This window comes from Mytilus californianus, unplaced genomic scaffold (assembly GCF_021869535.1).
Source record: "Mytilus californianus isolate M0D057914Y unplaced genomic scaffold, xbMytCali1.0.p SCAF_3, whole genome shotgun sequence".
NCBI classification, from domain to species: Eukaryota; Metazoa; Mollusca; class Bivalvia; order Mytilida; family Mytilidae; genus Mytilus; species Mytilus californianus.
In genome coordinates, this window is record NW_026262679.1 from 73,980,690 (window position 1) to 74,002,214 (window position 21,525).

At 31.4% G+C, this 21,525-nt stretch overlaps 1 protein-coding gene across 1 annotated transcript; it reads right to left on the reverse strand.

The window, feature by feature from the left end:
- Positions 1-69: 69 nt before the first annotated feature.
- Positions 70-17,031, reverse strand: LOC127735069 (nicalin-1-like). Its single transcript, XM_052245160.1, has 15 exons — positions 16,784-17,031; positions 12,254-12,444; positions 11,641-11,788; positions 10,841-10,935; positions 10,184-10,267; positions 9,621-9,724; positions 9,350-9,438; positions 8,516-8,640; positions 7,829-8,019; positions 6,689-6,806; positions 6,007-6,170; positions 4,398-4,451; positions 3,210-3,288; positions 2,198-2,276; positions 70-1,725 (listed from the first exon to the last, which is right to left on the reverse strand). The coding sequence occupies exons 1-14, from the start codon at positions 16,947-16,949 to the stop codon at positions 2,211-2,213; spliced, it is 1,674 nt and encodes a 557-aa protein (XP_052101120.1). The 5' UTR covers positions 16,950-17,031; the 3' UTR covers positions 70-1,725; positions 2,198-2,210.
- Positions 17,032-21,525: the final 4,494 nt, after the last annotated feature.

Consider the following 21,525-nt stretch of genomic DNA (forward strand, 5'->3'; position numbering starts at 1 on the left):
GCCAAGTGATGGTAACAGCTCACACTTAAATTTTCTTTTGACAATTTCTTGGAATATAAAAGATATAAATAACATTCAATATTTTATTCACAAAAATGATTGTATAAATAAATGTTTATGTTAAGTACAAAATCTGGTTATCTTCAGGTTTTATAACAAATATTTGTTCTAGTACAACTTCATGCAGGACAGATAAAAACTGAATAAATACCAAATTTTAAGGATGCTGACCAAGTCTTAGTTGTGTTCAATTCTGTAAATCTGAGTTCTCATGTGGGTGTATTTTTCTCACACTAAAGCATCAAAATCACTGATTTTTGTCTGCTGCAATTTCATGCTATTAAAATCTAATTGCTTTACTTTTAAACTTTCATTACTATTCACTATATTAACCATGAGTTGAGAAGCCAAAGACAGTTACCTAATCATGAACTTAAAATTGTGATCTTATCAAAACCTTTACATGATTTGTTTTTCAACTTTCAAAGCTTCCTACAATGGTCCTTGATTATGCACACCTCTTTCAGAAAAAAGTTTAGCCATAGCTCATATTGAGATAAATATGTTGGTCTTTTTTTTAAAAACATACTGTCTTTGGAAAATTTTCTCTTATAATTGTTCACAAAAGACTAAACAATGACCCAGTTTTCTTCTTTTTCACTTTCAAAACAAACACATTCGCTGTTACACAGAAAGGGGAGCTTTCTCATTTACAACAGAAATTGTAACTTAACATTTGGAAATGACATTTTGACTTTTAACTCTACAAAAGTCCAATATATCTGGTATCAGTATAATGCCTTCAGACTACTTTTTTCTTTCTTCTTAAATTGACCTTTATCAAAAATGTCAAAATCAAGAAAAAAACATTTAAAATCATATTTGTAAGATATTCATTATGTTTGGTTATTTTTTAGTTGTTTTATAAAACTTTTATCTGGTTTTGTTTAAAAATAAAAAAAATATTATTAATTTCTGTTTTAGAGGGAAGAATTTCAACACTGATCCATCTGGTATTAAAAAAAAAACACTTTCAGAACTACTTTTTCATCCAATCAAAAGAAATTTGGGACTGAGTATAAAGATAGTTTTTTCATTCTTTCTTTTTTAATAATTTCTTCTTATCAAAATTGCAGTTAATAAAAGCAAAAAAAGATAAAAATTAAATTGTAATTTAATTGAAAATCTGCTATTAACTTACACTTGCAGTTTTCCTGTTTATATGGTAATTGTATTATCATGTATGTAAAACTTATGGAACATGGATTTCATTCTGCATTTAAAAAACACACATACATATCTATAAATACATATATAGTATAAATGGTACCATCCATATTTCACAGAATATTCTACAAATGTTCATAAAAATTTGCTTCTTTACTTGTAATCTCATATTCTGCAGAAATCAATTTTGCAACTTTCGTAGAAACATAACATACAGACGTCTTTCTTTAAAATGCCAACTGTAGTACACAACTTAAACTACACAAAACTCAGTAGAAAAATTTACAAGACACACATTCCTTCCTGATATATAAAATATAAATAAACAGATTTAACATTTTTACAACAAAATGCACCAAGACCATAGAAATTTGTTCAGTTATTGCATAATATTCACAAAATATGAGCTTCTTTTGGGAACAAACAACAATTCTTTGGAATTCACAACACATTAATGTGTTTCTTAATGTAGTATTCTGTAAATCTTTTTCAACATCACTGCAAAAGAAAATACAAATTTTAATAGATATGTAACCACAACTGTTTTTTCTCTAATATGTCAATTATAACACATGTATGAAATTACATTAGATGTCAGAGTGGTTAAAACTCTCTTCATCATAAACACCATTATTAAACCTTTCAGCATGCCATATTCAAGATGCAATTCCCAGTTGAGGAAATGAAAAAAAAAATGGGCAAGAGATTCATATCTAATAATATTCACCAAAATATTGAGGTTAACTGTTTCAGGAAGGTCTAAAAATGTCTGCCACACATACCACCTAGACTGAATCTTAATTTAAATTTAATTTAGTATTGGACCGTTAATATTTAAGGAAACCTGAAAATTTCAAAAGTGTGAGTCTTCTGTTCTTGATAAGTTGTGTCACCCATGTGAACTCACAAGTGTCAAATATAAGACATTTTTTACTAGTTCAGGAATAAATATGTGGAAAATTCTACTTACAACAAATCATTTCTCATTGCACTTTGGTTTTTCTTGGAATTGAGAACTTCTGTAAGATGAGGTATACATAGCTGAAATTCTGAAATAAATTTGTATCAAATGTTATACTGTAAGCAAGTCATCAATCTATAAAACAAATGTCACATGCACAGTCATATAATACAAAGTACTCTAAGATCTGGTATTACAACTGATCATTTTTTTAAAGATGGTGCTTATAAAATATTAATTTAGCTGCTGAAAAAAATGCTACCAATTATACAGATATGTATATATGTTTGTATGTATGCACTGTAAACTTAACGAGTTGCACAAAATTATACTGGTTTTAAAATTTTTCAAACTTCTTTCATGTAGTCTCCAAATATATTTAAGGTTGGTTTGAGAAAACCATGAGTGGTGGTGCTAGAATTTCAGGAGCATTATCCTTAAATTGCCTGTGGCAACAACCCCTGCTAGCATATTATAAATTGTTAATTTTCTGATAGCACTATAGCTTTTAGCTTTTCAGAAGTATGGTAAATTCATTTCCAAATTTCAGTATGATATTGACAATTTTTAGTTAAAGGATCCCATAAAAATTCTGAGATTTGCATCTCTAAACTATAATTCACATATACTGTATCAACATCAAACTGAGGATGCTTCATTGAAATAAATGCAAACTCACACTAAAAACTTAAATGTTTACATATAATGAAAACTACAATTAAATAAACGTTATCATGAAACTATGGACTTAATGTCAACATCAAATTGAAGTCTTGTTTAATTTTAATTTTTCCATCTGGTGGTATCCCAAAGTATAAAGGAAAGTAATGTTACACATTTTTAACTCATTTTATAAAATCCAATTAAAATCCAATTTGAATGCCATTTCATCACCATTGAAAAAATTATCAACATTAACCTTGGTGAACTGTGGTGATGTTCAAAAGAAAATCTTAAAAACCCTTAAGAGTTCTGTTAAAACAGAAACTGACAAAAACCACTCAACAAGCAAAATACACACCTGTACAACAAGATAAACCATTCCTAAGTAAGCTACGATTCCTGCTGCTAAGAATAAATCAAATATTGCTGGTTTTACACTGAAATATAAATATAATGCCATAATTACACATTTCTCTAAATCTGCTTGTAACATTATGACATTTTTTTGCATTGATATAAACCCATTGGGTTATGCCTCAGTCTGAAAATACCGACAACAACAAAACAGCTATAATATTAGATTTTGTGCTCTTGTTTCTAAATAATAATAAATATTATAAAACTGTTAAAAATTTGCTTTTAAACATTTTTTTTAAAAACCCTTTCCAGCTTACCATATTGTGTAAGGCATTACTCATTATTGGAGACAGAAGAGATCTTTAACTATAAATTTTGTTCCAATTATGTTTTGTATAGCTGTCTCATTTACAATTACACACCTACATGTAATTATTTAGTTTTATATCAATTAAGGTATGCATGAAATATTTGCCACTGGACATAAAGCAATCAATATTCAATCAATCATTTTTACATATATAGATGAAAGTATGAACAGTTTATTTGGTTGCTGTCCTATGAGTCTGAAAATGTTAATATGTCAGTGTCAAGATTTATTGGTACTTGTTTTGAAATGAGATAATGTGCATTCCAAAAACTAAATATACATGTAGTAGTGATGTAGTTTATTTTTTATGTATTAGAGAGGGTTAATATTCTATTTTACTTATTTTCAAACACCATCTGGTATGGAGTATAGTTGTTTAATCATTTATTTTAATGTAATATATCTTAAAATTTATTATATAATTAATACTACATATATATATATGTATATGCTTGGAAACGGGCCCTTTAATTGGATTCAATAAATATTCTTATTATATTCATTTTAGCCATTGTTTCTAGGCCTAGAGAGTTCATACACATCAACAATATAATATCACTTTATCAAATTAGCCTTCTCAAAACTTCAGAATTTTTAGTTTTTTTCATTAATTGCACTACTAAAAGAAAATAAAGTTACACCATTGGTTGGTAATACATTGCTGAGGACTTTGTCAACCAATCATGTATGGTCTATCCTTTTGAAAATATTACCCAGAATGCATTAAGATTCTAAAATAGCAAATTCTAAAGCTGAAAGTTTGTTAGAGCCAGTCCTTTAATGTATATCTTTGAAATCTGAAATCTAATACAAACTTACTTATAGGCACTCATGACATACTGAGATCCATCATAGAATATAAACTCTGGGTCCCTGTAAAAGACAAATACTACATGACCAGATTCAGTTTGTATTAAAATAACATAGTAACAGTCGTAATACTTTTGAAATTCATAATTTAAAAAAAATAATATTCTTTCGAAAATTTGTGAAATGTGAAAATTGTCTATGTCAGGAGAGGAATGAGATCTTTCATTTTAAGAGAGAATAATAAGGCAGTAAAAAAATATTCTTTTCAAGTATAATGTCACAAATTTATAAAATGACATCCAAATTATTTTTCTTGGTTCTACATGATTAAAACAATTTTTATTCAGAAGGAGCAATGTCAGTTATCATTATATTAAGATTTGATTTTGATTTTTGGTGTTTTAACGCCACTTTTAAGCACCTCTTTTGGGCTATTTCGTGGCAGCCAGTTTTTATTGGTGGAGGAAGCCGGAGTGCCCGGAGAAAACCACCGACCTTCGATAGGAAAACTGACAATCCTAGTCAATTAAGATTGCAGTCGAGTGCACCCGCACGAGCGGGGTTCGAACTCACAACCTCAGTGTTGACTGGCTAGTGATTACAGTAGTAACTACTTAGGCCACTCGGCCACCGAGGCCCCATTATATTAAGAGTAACACACACATGGCAGAGTATCTTTTCAAACAGCTGTCTAAATAAAATCATAAGTTAGTTACATTACAGCAATATGAATAAATTTCGTAACTATTTAGCTTTTTAAAATCTATGATAAAATATATATTTGTGGAGTTAAACATTTCAACAAATTTTCAAAGACAATGTGATAGTGAGAAAAATTAATAAGATTCCAAAAAGGCAATCAAAACGGCATATCAAAAAAGACAGATAATATCATGGCAAAAAGAACCCCTAAAACACTACATATAAAACAAACCAGAGGCAATCAAAATGACAGCAAACCAGGTTTCATACAATGAAGGGCCATAACTACTGAATGGCAAAAGTTAAAATCTTCAATCTTGAAACTTGACCTCAATTTTGTCATTAGGAACAACATATAAAATTTGAAGAGCATTGGTTGAACAGTTTTCAAGTTATTCCTTGGAAAATAGTCAAAATGGCAGTTTTACATCAATTACTGCCCATTGCTCATGTTAGAGCCACTAATAGAAAAACTTACAAAAAAGATTCACCAGTAACAACATATTAAAGTAAGAAAAGCATTAGGTTGAACAAGTCTCAAGTTATTGCACAGAATTGACATAAAGTGCTAAAATTGGTAGAAGTAAAAATCATCAAATTTGAATTTGACCTCGATTTTTAAATTCAGCAACATATGAACATTTGAAAAGCAATGATTGGAGGGATCATAAAGTTACTGCACAGAGAAACAACTGGAGCTGCCTGCCAACCTGCAGTACAAAGCAAAATCAATAATCAGATTTCCGTCATAAAAACCTGTTTAAAAATCAAGCAACATGAACTTTGATTTTAAGTTTTAAAATAGTTTAGGTGACAAATGTCATGAAATTATTTCAACAAAATGCATATTTTTATCAAAATCAAATGGGACAATACTGGAAAATCTGTGTATTTTTTTTTGGCCTCATGGATGTACCTTTTATCTGCTTTCAGTGTAGATCTTTTAACATCCTTGAGATATCTATTCATGGTTTCCTCTAGTGTGCTCAATAAATGATGATCTTTGTGTAGTAACTGTGTGGCTCTTGACTTAGCTGTGAGCTGATTTAACCACGCAGACACCAAGTCTGTCTGTACCTCCTTCCAATAAAATATGTGTATCATTAGTATGTAAATAGCCATTGAATAAATTTTTTTTCTCTTTTTGTTTATTGTTGGGGGGGTTAGTGAATAAGGTTGTTAATTTTGCTGACAATTTGTGCTAATGAACATGCCTAAATTTCAGTCAACTAGTTGTCGCTGTGACCTTGGTCTTTGAACCAGTGACCCCATAATCGACAGGGGTCCTATTCACTTAAAGGTATATTATCCTGAAATATTGATGTCTAAACACAACTCATCATAAAACAAAACGTTCAACTTAAAATGGCAACACTGATAAATATATGGTTTTATATAGAAGTATATATTCATAGCAACAAATGATGTCTTATTTCCAAATTCCATAAATTATTTGAATAATTTCCTACAATTTCCATGGTTTAAGAACTATATACAATGTTGAGTTATATAAATTTATAACTTAACCTTGACATGTAAAAAATTTGAAAAAAGTAAACATTTCTGTGGTAGGACTTTATTTTTTACATTTTACTCACCAATCCTTCTGAGAAGAGACGAAGGTTTCCCTGACTAGTTAAGTTATATACATGTTTAGCTAATGCTTCTGCTAGGATCTGTATGTTTCTGGTTAACTTTGAAACTTCTACTGAATCTCTATAAAAAAAAAGACCACAAAAAATGATCATTATTGGAAATTGATAATGGAATTAATCATATTTTAATACTACAAGAAACAATATAATTGTATTTGGAAACCCAGTAAAACTTACTTGTGGGAAAAAATTGTGATAAACTTTTTTGTCTTTGTACTGTAGTTTTTGTTTGTTTGATATCATTTTTTGTTTATTTTGTGGGTATAGGTAAAACCACGTTTAAAGTTTTCATCAAAGTACAAATTTCCTAAAGGTCTGTATGCAGACGTTGACAAAACCACAATATCAAGTATCCACTAAAATACAATTTTCCTTCAATTGTCAAAAAAATGGTGTCAACAAAAACAAATGAATCCACAACATATATTTTTTCATTATTTGAATGTTGTGTCATAAAATCTGTGTTATAAATTTCACTACCTTCGTTGTAGCTTTAAATTTCACTATATAATAAAACAGATAGTCATATTTTGTATTTTTGAGGTAAATGTTCTTGTTTTTATAATTTGTTTGCATAAAAATTATGCATATGATCAGCAAGTAGTTATAAAACAATACTGACTATAGATTTCAAATATCCAATAAGAAATTTTAACCATTTTCAATAAAGATATCAAAAAAGGGATAATATCTTAAGACTTTAACATTTATAATATCAATGGGTATTTTTTTAAGGCCAACACACAGAAAGAAGCAATAGTATACAGGGTTAAAGCTCACTATTAATGACATCACCAAGATGCACAAAGACAAGGCTGGCAAAACAACAGTAATACTTCTAGAATGACGGCAGTAACATTGACATAGAGAGTCTAGAATGATGGCAGTAACATTGACACAAACAGTCTAGCATGATGGCAGTAACATTGACAGACAGTCTAGAATGATGGATGTAACGTTGACACAGTCAGTCTAGAATGATGGCAGTCACATTGAAATAGACAGTTTAGAATGATGGCATTAACATTGACATAGACAGTCTAGAATGATGGCATAAACATTGACAAAAACAGTCTTGTTTACCTTTTGTCTAATATAGATGTTCGGTCTGGGTTTTTATGTGACTCAAGACTTGACATAGTGAAGGCAGGTAACCTCTTGATACTAAATCTCTCATGCTCCCAAGCTAACATGTCCTCGGCAAGGTTGATCTTCTTGTGGTTCATCTTGAATTTAACTTCTTCAAAGAATGACTTGCTGACATCTTCTATGTTCTGAAATAAATTTGATCACATTCTTTAAAAAAAAGTTTATTTGACATCCTCTTAGTTCCCTGATAAATTTTGAACATCATGATTACACATACTAGCTGAGTCTTTTAAATTATAAAATAATTTATGAATGGCATGTTTATACAGCATTCAACTAGATAATTTACAAAGCCTGTTTGACAACATACCCCATATGAAAATCCATTGCATTGTTTTTTTCTTTGCCTTGGACTTAAAAAAGTAACTATAAATCATGTAACCCCACATTGACAAACGTTAATTTTTCAGGCCTCTGTAACAATATAAGACCTTAAAATTTACATCCAACTCAACTTTGGAATTTCCCTGGAAACTGCAAAAGCAGTGTTTAATAAGAATATATTCAGCAGAATGTCTGTTAATATATTGCACCGGCTTAATGTCTTTCATTAGCAGTTTTCCCTAATAGCAACACTGTTTTTCAATATGGTTTGGATATCTCAATTTCTAACAATTGTACCTGTAGTAAAGTATGTCCTGCTGTTCCTTCTTTAGGTGGTTTTGATACATGTAGGAAGAGATTGTCTGATTTACCAAGGCTATCCAAACACAAAACATAAGCTACATCTGTCAACAGACTCGACTCTGTAAAAGATATAAATACAAACTATTCCCAATTTTTATGTTGTTGCAAGATGATTTTTGTATTTTTTAAGAGGCTATTTCTGTACAATTGTTTGATTCTTAAGAAAATGCAGGTTATTTGATATTTCTCGACGGCTTCGTTGTACAAGGAACTTGTATTGTTTAAGGCAATACAGTAATCATACAATGCTCTATCCCTATATTTTTTAAATGTATAAAACATTGTCTCATTTATCTTTCATTTCAAATTTTTCATTACATGTATGACTATTATAACATGATTTTATTGGCTTAGAGCAAACTGTAAGATTAAACTGTTTCACAAGCTTTTAACACTGTTTGATTTTGGGATTTGTTTTTGTTTTTTGAAATCTATTTCATTTTTAGTGGTTGTGTTGGGTGGTGATGGAGTGGTTAACCTTTTAATAGAGATTTTTGCTTAATTTTGTTGAAGGTTTAGTGGCATCTTGCAGGTGCTTACTTTCTTGCTTGGCAATTACTTTCACCTAACAACAGGCAAGAGAAGCCACTAGGGGTTTTCATTAATCCAGAATGGATCATCAGATTTAATAATTTCTTATTATGGTTTAATTCCTATTGTAATCAAGTGTTACCCTTTTTAATCTTTTTCTGTAGTATAATAACTTGTTTCATTTAGTAGAATACAATTGCTTTTAATCTAAATCGATCCTATTGTACATACACTTACCTTGATTTTCAATATTATCCTCAATCCACCTCTTTGTACCTTGGTAGTTAAATTTACCTCCACCAGACAGCAGGAAAATGAGGTTGTATCTTATACAAGTTAAAGAAGTAATAATAAGTGTGTAATTATTTGTCTAATAGACATAATAATGTTAATTCATATCCATGATTTACAGCATCTTTTAACTAATTTATCTTTATTTGTGTCAACTTTTTTCAATCTTTCAATGAACTAATTTTATCATCTCTATCATAATTTGAAGCAAGGATACTTTGCATGAGTTCTGGAGTTTGTGTAAAGTTTAGAAAACAGTCTAGCTAACTCCAACAAAGCTATTACACCACTGCCATTTGAATCTGCACCAACTGACATACCCTAAAATAAAAATTGACTGACTTACAACATCTAAAACAGAATACGTAACTCCTATGCAGAAATATATATACTAGTATGTGTGTGAAAATGCAATTTGCATAATTGTTTTTGGAATAAATGACATCTAAATGTTGCATAACTTTTACATCATAAATCATACGTTTGTTATAAAACCTGTTTGCCTGATAATTACCAAAATAGCTTTTGATAAAATTAAGACTGAACTGGCAAGTTATTTCTTATATAACTGATATACAATATTTTCCACAAAGGCAGTTTATCATATGTTTGAAGTAAAATCAAGAGCACCCTTAAATATGGATCTTTCAATAGTAATTTTGTACAATCACATTTTTGTTGTCTTGCTCAAATTTTTTTTTTCTTTTGAGGTTTCTCAGTTTTAATGAATTGATGCCTCTTATTGAATTCTTTGTATATCTAACAATATTCTAAACTCACAGGAGCAACACCAAATGCGTCATAGTGAGCCACTACAGCTATTGTAGGTAACTGTTCTTCTATTCCAAACCCTGACAGATGGCCCTGAAATATTAAATTTATGGATATAGGGATTATGGAATAGAATCAGACAACAATTAAAACATATGGTGTTTGTCCTCTCCAGACCCTACTTTTTTTCTCTCGATACAAATGTGTACTATTGTGTGCAGATATGGCTCCAGTCCATGTCACCCTAAAGTAAACCCTTAAAATCTTTCAGATAAGAAATGAAAAAGGAGGTGCAAAATGTGAGTAATAATCTGTATAACGTGTGTATCTAAAATACAGAGGAAGTTTAGGATACAAAATTAGGCAAGAAGGAAGAACAAATCAATGGATGGACAAACTCCCCAATAACTATATACTGCCTGCTTTAGAAAGCATATGTTATGTGTTAAGTTTTGGTATAAAATGTCGGAATCTCTTAAATTTTTTCTTTGACCTTTTTCTCTGCATTATACTTGATTTTAAGAACTTTGTCTTTTTGTTGTTTTTCGTTTTTTCAAATAATTCGGTTGGTCTCTCTCATACTTATGAGTTTTGAATCCCCCTTTGGTATCTTCCACCCCCTTTTTTTTTATCTGTATTGAATAAAGCTTATAAATATTATTTTACCTGTATATTGGTTATCTGGAAATCTGGTAGGCTTTTTGACTGAGGTCCGCCTACTACCATCTGAAAACCATTAGCACTAGCTCCACTCATCAAGGCTGAAATTTATATTTAAAATAATAACCATATAATCATTTTATTCATCCAATACTGAATATGGATGTGGACACAGTAATAATACAAAGAAATAACTTTAAGGACTTTATAATTCATTTTTACTCCATTTTAAAAGGAAATGAACTTATTCCAAGCTGAAAATCAGTTTTATTTTCTTTCAGAGAACTTACTTGCAGTATGCAGACAATACTTCTGAGTGCAAATTTCAGTCTTAAATTCAGCAAGAAGTTTATTATCACTTTTAAAACAATGTGATTGATTTTAATTTTCTGGTATCACTTTTGATTATTGTAACATTAAGGTTTAAAAAAAAATGAAAATGGTGTTCAAACACACACCTGGTATCCTGTCAGATCTGAATCCCCAGGAGCAATTAATGAAAAGTTTGTAGTAATGGGTATATATAATCTGGATTCCATTCCCACATAGGAATGATGCTCCGTGGGAATTGCAATTAGATTTTAAGTAACCACAGTAAAAAACTCTTAATTTCTCCTCGGGATTCAGATCCCTTTGTGAATTTCAAATCGGGATACCTCGTGTGTGAAACAACAAAGTTAAATTTTTGTGCACTGAATAAATCCTCAAGTAATTATATACGTTAGCTGTAATCTGAGCAATTATTTCAAGTTAACTAAATCAACCTGTGTACGTATAATATACATGAAATAACAGTCAAGTTTTACCTTCCAAAGCCGATGCTGCTTGATCTCCAGTATTACCAAGCTGTATAGCATCATAAATCTGTAGTAGCTCATCTGTTTCTTCAGCAAAGTAAACAGGGATACTTATGCTTCCTTCCTCTGCTAAATCTTTCTCTACTGTCTGTAAGTGCTAGAATTACAAATATCAATAAGTAATATAAATAATGAATGTTCACATAAATGATCTCCTGATTCATTTATGCAATATAGTTTAAATTTATTCTAAGCATTTAGATGTGTACTTATTCATTCAGTTTTAGTATGATCAAATCCAAAGAACATTGACCACATGCATTTAAACCACCATTTTTTGTTTGATATGATGTATATCTAACTAATATACTTCCTTTTCAAACAAAATAATTTTAGTTGAAGAGTGAGCACAATGTTTTTTTTTTCCAGAATCTTACAAAAGCATTTAAACATAATATGTGACAAAACAATTGGTATAATATCATAATTTTGAAGCTGCCAACATTGTCTTAAACAAACAGTAAACAGAAAAACATCTACTTTATCCTACTTTGCTTATTGTAGATCTTAATTATTTTATTTTCAAATTTTAATTTTGTTGATCAAATTAAATGCAAGTCACCTGTCTGTCATCTTCTGATAGTGCAGTGAGATTTCTTGGAAGTATTATGAGTAATGCACCAGCATTTTCCTGAATCAAGTCACGATACTTTGCCATTGTAAACTCTTTCATTTTAGTGACAATGCATCTTCTTGTGATCATTTTTGCATCAATTGGCCTGGCTTCCATGTTCACCTGTGCTGCTTGACACCCTGCAAAATTAAAGACACATAATAATGGATAAAGATTAAAAATTATAACAGTGCAACATTTTTTCCCCAGCACCCAATATAAAGTCATAAAAAATTTTTTAAGTTGTACAATGCTATGTACTTTCATGTCAACGGACAGAGGCACCCTAGTGGGTCACGGACAATTAATTTGTCAGGACTATAAAATATTTTCACAGGCACCTTACTAGAATATTCGTCATTGTTCAGGATTAAAGCCAAGGTCTTCTTGATTTAACTTTGGTGTAAGAAAATCATTCATACAGTATTACCAGGTATATTGTTTGTGATGTCGAAGAACTTTTGATTTTAACCTGGTGAATGGAAAGTTTAAACACAAAAAAAAAGCCAATGACAAAAGGAAATTCCAGTGGTCTCCTCATTTCATTAACTTGTGTCATGCAGGATGAGACTGGATTCAACTAGCTGAGTCCTATCTCCATAAATTCAACCTTTAGCTCGCAAAAAGTAATCCAGCACTCCCGACTTTTTTCGTTCCCAGGAGCTGCAGTCTTTAACCAACAGATGTGGCTGACACAGATACCTTTGCTAGCTTGGTAAATTATTCCTATTTTAAAAGATACTATACAACCAAGTAGCCACCGAAATGCCACAGTATTATCTTGTTAACAATTGAAAAACACAACATAGTCATTATCATGCAACACTTCTGAAAATGAACACAGCTTCTATCAAAGAATAATCTGAAACTGGAACCAAGTTCCAGGAAACACAGATGACACAGACTCGGACACCTTTAAAGAAAACCTCTTCATCACACTTCCATAATGAGACCAGAGACACAGTAATGCTGTTCCTATGCTGATAATGAAAGAAGAGAAGTGTTTCTGGGTAATATCAATTCGGCCACACAAAAAAATATGTGTTAATGGTCACCCTACCGACCCTCATTTTATCGCCGCGACCCTAACTTTTTTATCTGCAATTTTCTGAAATTTTCTCTGTATGTAGCTACTTGTGTCAAGAAACTACATTGAACCCTTCTCCCCCTAAAAAAAATCGACCTACCGACCCTATTTTTTTTCAGCATGTGACAGTCAATTCACATTTTTTTTGCCTCAGTTTGGGATACTCAACCCCAAGTATGCCTATCTCCTAACTTAACACCAAGACTAATCCTAGAAAAAACCATGACCCGACCCTTAATAAACCCCAACCTAGAGACCCCTAAAGTAAATGAAGACCTTACTGCAGGGTTCGACACTAACGCTAGTCCTCTAGCCCGAGGCTAGTAAAAATTAGGGAGGGCTAGTAAAGTTTTCATCACAGTAGTCTGACGGGCTAGTCAAAATTTTGTTTTAAACTAGAAATTTCACAAAATTTTAATTGTCAACAAATCCCAGATTTTTTGCTGACCTTTGCTGACTTTATTGTACAGTTTATTCACGTATATTTTGATTGTCAGACATTTTTAACATGAAAGGTATTTTTTGGGGAGGGGAAAGAAACGGAAACAATGATGGTACTTAATACATTGAATTAACCACGTGTGTTACAAATGCCGTGATGATTCTAAACCGAAAACCTCGATCTCAAAAGTGCTTTCCAGTGTTTTCCCTAGGCTATTCAAGCATTGCGGTACCGCTACGCATAAATTTCGACCGCCATGCTTTCATCATTGCCGCAATGCATCCCGCTATGTGTGAAAATTATAACTGTGTAAAATATTTATTATCGATATTTTGAAAGTGAAGTGACAAGTAACAACACTCCACAGGAGGTATTTTAAGCTCATCTGACTGATAATTGGATGCATCACGTCGCGCGTGCCGGGATTTTACAACCTTCTTGATTAGTTGGTTAATATACATTTGTACATCGAGACTTCGGTTACATAATAGAAGTTGCCAGTGAGCTGATAAATAAATAGTAAGATTAATCTCCAATGCATATCTTTCTGTGCTCAATAAAATGTTTAACCTTTTCCAGTATAAAATTCACCAAAAAACGGACCGGTGTTTGACATCGTTATTTTACTGTGATCTTTAAAAAGTAAATTTAAAAATTTGGTATAGTCTCTGGTATTATAAAACAAAACTAACGTAATTTCACCAAGAATGGAAAAATCTTCTTTTTTTTTTTAAAGTTTCGCAGTTTTTTCATCAGCTATATCCATATTTACATCGATGCATTATTTTTTGATTGGTCACAACATTCAGTTATTTTTAGATTAGTCGCGGTTGATTGATTATATCAAAGAATACACATCACCGCAACGGGGCCGAGAAAAAGACGTGTCTTATGAAATATTTAAAACATTTGATGGAAAAACTTTCAAAACATACGTAGTTATTTACGGAAATATTGTTTTTAATAAACTAGTGTTGTTCTATCGTTAATTCAATGGGTCACATAGCGGATTCATTTGCCGTTTTTTACACAAGTGAGGCTAAATTTCTTTCACTTAGACCAAGGATTTGTATAGTGAGCTATACAAATCCTTGCTTAGACTAGATAGGATTTTTACAATTATGAAGCGTTATAAATAAATCGGACAGGAATGTATTTAAAAAAAAATAGTTAATTGTCATGAAATAAAATGTCAGCTTAGCTTCCAAACAGGTAATTGCCAAATATGTCGGGTATTCTTCATCGACGACTTCTGTAATTAACGCAAATAAACTTTTTTTTTATTGTTTCCTGTAAAATCTCTGTGAAGCAATGATGACATTCGAAGTTTTATTTAACAACTTGCTGTTGCTGCTGAAACCATTCTATCAGCAAAGTGAGGACACTGTTAGTGAAAGAATGTAAAGACATAGCATTTAGGCAGACAATGAACAAATTAAAGTTGCCAGTCTTGGAACTTTGTATCCTTGTCTGTCTAAATAGCAGCAATGGGTCTTGTTTTGCCAGTTTCAAAAGCTGAATGTGAAAGGTGTTTTTCATGTTTAAACAGAGTTAAAACACCTTTGAGAAACAGACTATGCCAAAATGTGCTGAATTGCTTAATGCATATATCAATTGAAGGACCAAAGGAGGAAGATTTTGATTTTTGAAAAATGTGTGGGGACCTTTGGAAAGTTGAAACAGAGGAAGATATCAACAAAATAATGTGTACATGACATTTTAAATTTGTAAATAACTTGTGCAGACTGGATTATTTTTATTATTGTTTATAAGGTCTTTCATTAATTCCTCTCATCTGTAATAAATACTTTAAAGTTCCATGACTTACCTATAATAAAACAATTAGATTGGTATATGGCTATATACATATAAATTATGTAGTGTAACTAATTCTGAAAAAGAATCATCGTGCGCCGCGTTGCAAATCCACCATGAACCCACCATGCATGAAAAATTTTCTAGGGAAGACACTGCTTTCATAATATCAAAATAATAACATAAATACAAAATTTACATACATTACTACCGATACCATCACTGTTTGGGAAAAATGTACAACTTATTGGGAGGAATTTTAAGCCAGTTTTTTAGTAATTGGGAATTTTCTCTAGGGGAAAAAGCTGTATTTCGAATGTAATTTGAGGCAAACAATATCACTGAATTATTGTCATAAAAACAAAATTATAGGTCTCTGCAAGGATTTGTATACTATACAATTCCTTGGTCTCTGGTAAAAATATACAGATTTTTAGGAATAAAATCTTGTCCTGCAAAAAAATAATAAACTGAAACAACAAGGGAAAAGAAGGAGTCCATGAAGAATTATGACAAAAAACAGCAAGGGCAAAGCTTTCCTCTTTTGTGGGTGTATTTTTAAATCCCTAACTTATCCATCTTCATTAAAGACACTAGTAATAATGATAAGTAAAATGAGGATAATGATCTAAAGGGGTCTTCAAAATAAGTCAAACACATTCTTAATAGATTTTTTTTTTTGGTATTTTTTATAAGCAAATCAGTGAAATTTCATGAAACAAAACATGTTCAAAACCCTCTGGAAATGCTCCTAAACACAGGATTTAGCTTCATTTGTATCAAAATTTTCTGGGGGGGCATGCCCCCCCGACCCTCCTAGATAAGGTTGTGCCGGTGGCACAAAAGTTCGGCACTTGGAGGACTAGTAAATTGACAAGAGGACTAGTAGAATAATAATTTCACTAGCACTGCAGGCTAGTACATACATTTAGTTAGTGTCAAACCCTGTACTGTTTTATTTCTAAGCAAGCATAATTTTGATGAAAAATAATTTACATCCTACAGCTCAAACCTAGTATTCCATTTAATGATTTTCCTACTCGAATCAAATAAATAGAACGTCTGGTTCCTGAAAACAAATCCAAAAACAATAGTAAGTCTGTGGGTGAAACAGAATTTATATGAATTTGTTTACCATGATGCGAGCCATGAAGATCGTACTGCTGCATCCGAAACGCTGAGAACTCATGTGCTGTGTTTACAGGTGAAATCAATACAAGAATCGGGATAAAAAATAAAAAAGAAAGAGGAAAACTGTGCTTGAACATCTCTAACAACTCTCCCATCTCTTCTAGCACCATGATTGCTAGAGGTTTTGGAATTATTTGTAAAACAAGTGGTAAAGAACCGGCGTCACTTGGCTGTCCAAACGTGATTCGTGAAATCGAGGCAATAATCAAAAGAGTTCAACAAGGGGAAGTAATTAAAAACTTTAAAAAAGCAATACGCGAATCCCTTAAACAACTTGGTACCAATAAAAGAATTGTCACAGTTTTATTTGCTTATTTGGTTGTATTTTTGTTGTGGAGAAATTTCGTTTTCTGAGGACATAAACACTTGTATTATTTTTTGTTTATAGATTTGCTATATATTTCCAAAGATTTATAACTAAACATCCTTGATATTTTTCAACCAAAGTAATCAGGAGAAAACAAAAAAAACAAATGAAGAAAATACTATGTGCAAATAAAACAAATTTACTTTCAACAATTCTGCATCTTTTAACACCTGATTTGTAAAAATCCAACCATAAAGGCCTTTGAAGTATTTAAAAAAAAATGTGTTTTTATATGAAATATATAGCCAAAAAAAATGTAGGTGACAAATACTTTTGGCCATGCATGCACTGTATATGAAATGAGGTACTATATATTGATATAATAACAACTTAATTGAAAGTTATTTATTGGAAACATTGCTTGGTTTAAAGTCATTAAACCAGAGACATAATATCTCTGATTAAACTGTGTAGATTCTTTCAGTCAATTAAAAGACTGGACTTTAGTTTTTTAGTTATTAAAAGCTGAGGGGGAGATCTCCCTCTTTGAAGGTTTCAGAGGTTGGCAGGTATGAAAGTGCATACAGATATCATTAAATTACTCTTTGTGTAAACATAGGCAAGGATTCATTCAAGGTCAAACCAGGCATGGGCCCACCTAAAAACAGAAAAAATGTACTTTATAGGTAAAATTAGTCAATTTTTGGTCAAAATATGGTCCTCTAACTCTTAAGTTTCAGGAGCGCCCCCTAACATCAAATCCTGGATCCACGCCTGTAATACTTTAAATACTGATCCCAGATGTCCCTTAGGGAGCTACCATTTGATTTTTATGGGGGGGGGCTAGGATGAAATTTGAAAAAAATCGGAAGGACAGGAGTTTTGAGTAAAAAAAAAGGCAGGATGAGACACTTCGCAAAAAAAAAAGGCAAGATGACAATTTATGTAAAAAAAAGTCAGGATAAACTAAAAAAAAAAAAAGGCAGGACCGAATAGAGTGAAAAATAAAAAGGCAGGACAGAGATTACAACTAAAAAAAAATGCAGGACAAAATTTTTCATCCTAGCCCCCCCCCCATAAAAATCAAATGGCAGCTCCCTTATTATGAGGGGTACATAAATTCTGTTTTCTTTTATTTTTTAGGCCATTTTTGTTGTTTTTTTTATATTTTTGGCAAATTATTCTCTACACTTTTCTTTATATTTAAGAACCCTATTGTTCTCTTTTCTGTATTTTTCTGGCCTAATATCTATTCTGTAAACCCAATCCACTCTCAATTCTCAACAAGTATTAATTTTTGAATAATAGGTTGTACCTTGACCTATAATGGTTTACTTTTATAACTTGTTACTTGGATGGAGAGTTGTCTCATTGGCACTTATACCACATCTTCCTATATCTATATAAAGAGTGTCTTCCAAATGCTGATCCACTATTTTGAAAAAGGGTGGCCTACCAAGGCAGCATTAAAATTGGGATTTGTAAAAAGTCTATGCATTTACTAATATGTAGCTCCATAAGGAAGGGTGCCCCTTAATCTGCCTTTGTTTTTAAATGGTAATTTATTGATAAAACTATCTGTTAAGCAGTTACCTAGAAGAAATATTTACAGGTATTTCTTTAAAGGTTCAGTATGGAACCATGTTTTACTGTAGCAGCCCAATAATTACCGTTATTAATGAAGAATCAAAATTGCATCATCTCATTGATGTATAATATAAGCCCAGTCTGCAAAGTAACTTTTTACATGTTGTTCTAATGAATTTCATGTACAACCCTATGTCCTGTTTTCAGTCATAATAGCTATGCTGGGTGGTTGGTAAGGAAAATATGTTAGCAAGTTATGTACCATCAGTACCCTACATCCCCTTAAAATGATTCTGTTTGCCTAAAGAACAAGAGGCACACCTGTGCTTGTATTGTTACCCTGATGAAAAAACATGAGTTTACTAAATAGGACTTTAATATGCACATGCAATTGTATTCTTGCTGATCTTTTTTGAAAATAATATGTTTAACTTAGCTCCCATAAGTTTTGAGGTAACTGCCATAACTGTAAAAAACAACACTGCATGGCAATTACTCATAAAGGATTTTTGTCAAAAATATCACAGTAGATAGAGCTTGTCATTCTGATCATTTTTGCAGTATACCTTTTTAACCTAGCTCATATAGTCTTCAATATAACAGCAATGGGGGAGTGAGCAAAAAAAATCAATAAATTGGAAAAATGTATATTTCAGGCCTTGCAGTCATAAAAATTTTGAGTACGATTATGGTACTCAGACTTAGAGATGAACCAATCAAAAATACTGGATTTGGTGTTTCAAGCAAAGTTTTATGACCAAGACCCCAGGGGCAATAACTCAAAAACTGGATGACAGATTTTTCTGAAATTTTTAGGGTTTGCTGATAATTTTTTTTAATTCATTTTTATAACCTAGCTCCTATATTTTTAATGATAACAGCCAAAAACTGGAAAAATTATTATTTAAGTGGCAACAACTCCAAAACTGGTCTCCAATTATAAGGATAGATACATCTTGTTGTGCTGAAAATCAATACTTATGGGGCAATAACCCAGAAACAAGGTCTAGAATTTTTCTTTAATTTTCAGTGTGAGGATACATCTGTTCATGCTGATAACATTTCAAAGGAAATGCCAAAATTGTAAAAAATCAACATTTCAGAGGAAATAACTCCATAACATGTGGACAGATTTTTCAAAAAATTTCAAGGTACTTTGAACTTGTTGTGCAGGCCATTTTCACCCATCAATTAATCCTCTATTGCTAAAGTTTAAGAGATATAAGCCAAAACTGTAGTTTGATCCCTATGTTTTAACTTAAGACATAGCTGCAATGTTGGTTAATAAAGCTGGACGAAAATCACATTTTTTATAGTTTACATCTTATAGATAAAGTAGACAAACTTCAGTTTCAATTCATTGTGCAGTTTCAGAGAAGATTTTAAAAGAAAAGTGTACAGAAGACAGATAAAATATGCAAAGCGATAGCAAAAAAATCATATGACCCTTTGGGCCAGGTGATCTAAAACTAAAAATGAGCTGACAGTTTGTAACCACAAGATATAAGTTTGTAAGGTATTTAGCTGTAACTTACTATCGAATCGTAAAATGAATAATGTATGCAAAGTAGGAGATGCCTATCCAGCTAAATAATGTATTCAAACTTCTTTTAGCAATTCCAATTTTCTCCCAAATGTGTGCGTGTTTGTATGTGGACATACAAAAGGACCCGTTTGTCTATTGAATTCTGTCACCATCAAATATAGGCCATATTATCCTTCATGTAACATTTTTAATATTTTCACTGACAATATCTCACATTTACAGCCGATGCAAATAGAATAAAACATGAGGCAAACAAGATTCTTACTCCATTTATAAGTGGCACTGTTCAAAGTTGTTTTTATTCTATTGGCAAAGCTGCATTTCCTCAAACTTGTTTTTAATCTTAGATGAAAAATTTTATTACTATTCATTTTATACCATATTTCTGGTCAGTGTTTAATATATGGGCCCATATTAAACTAGTATAATCTAAATCTGTCTACACTAAAGTCTTGTACAATGGAGGCAAAGTTAGTAAAAGATGTGACAATGCATCTCACTTTACAAATATTCCATTTAAATTTGCTGTTATAAAATTTCCAAATCATTTTAAATTAAGGAATGTGTCTCCGTTGTGCATAGCTCTAATTCCTTGTTCAGGTTTGGTTTGACTTGCTGTCCTATTTGGTTTATCAGGTCTTCAGTGTTTGTATTAGGTTGCGGACTTCATTTATTTTGGCTTCAATCATCACTGAAGAGACATTAAATTTTGAAATGTGCATCTGGTAAAATAAAATTGTTACCGTTGTATTATTACTACTTATCACTTACCATTAACAGCTCAATGTCATTTTCCAAATTAAAGAACCTTTGTGAGCACGCTCACATAACCCACACCCCAAAATTGTCATTGAGTAGACAAAATCTCCCCAGATTACCAAGTTCAAAGACTTATAACGCCTACAAAAGTCAACTGATAAAAATTTCTTGTGGAAATACAACATATTATGTCCTTATTATTTACAAAGTTTCATAAAATTCTGTTGTGTAGTTTCAGAGGAGTTACGATGAAAAACTGTTGTAGTAGTATATTTAGACCAAAATTCTAAGTACAAAGTGGCTTAACTCCTGGAAAAAAAATGAATCATAATTTTCTGTCCATATGCGCATCTACATAGTATGTCCTAATTAACTACAAAGTTTCATGAAATTCTGTTGTGTGGATTTAGAGAAGTTGCAATGACAACTGTTGCAGTAGTATATTTAGGCCAAAATTCTAAGTTCTAAGGGGCTCATCTCCTAGAAA

Bases quoted from the DNA above. Each gene is read 5' to 3' on its own strand.
- LOC127735069 (XM_052245160.1), bottom strand. From the start codon at position 16,949: ATGGTGCTAGAAGAGATGGGAGAGTTGTTAGAGATGTTCAAGCACAGT. The intron at 9,725-10,183 runs GTGAGTTTAGAA...TTTTTATTTTAG, and splicing joins ACGCATTTGGTGTTGCTCCT to GGTATGTCAGTTGGTGCAGA. The intron at 8,641-9,349 runs GTAAGTGTATGT...TATCTTTTACAG, and splicing joins GGATAATATTGAAAATCAAG to AGTCGAGTCTGTTGACAGAT.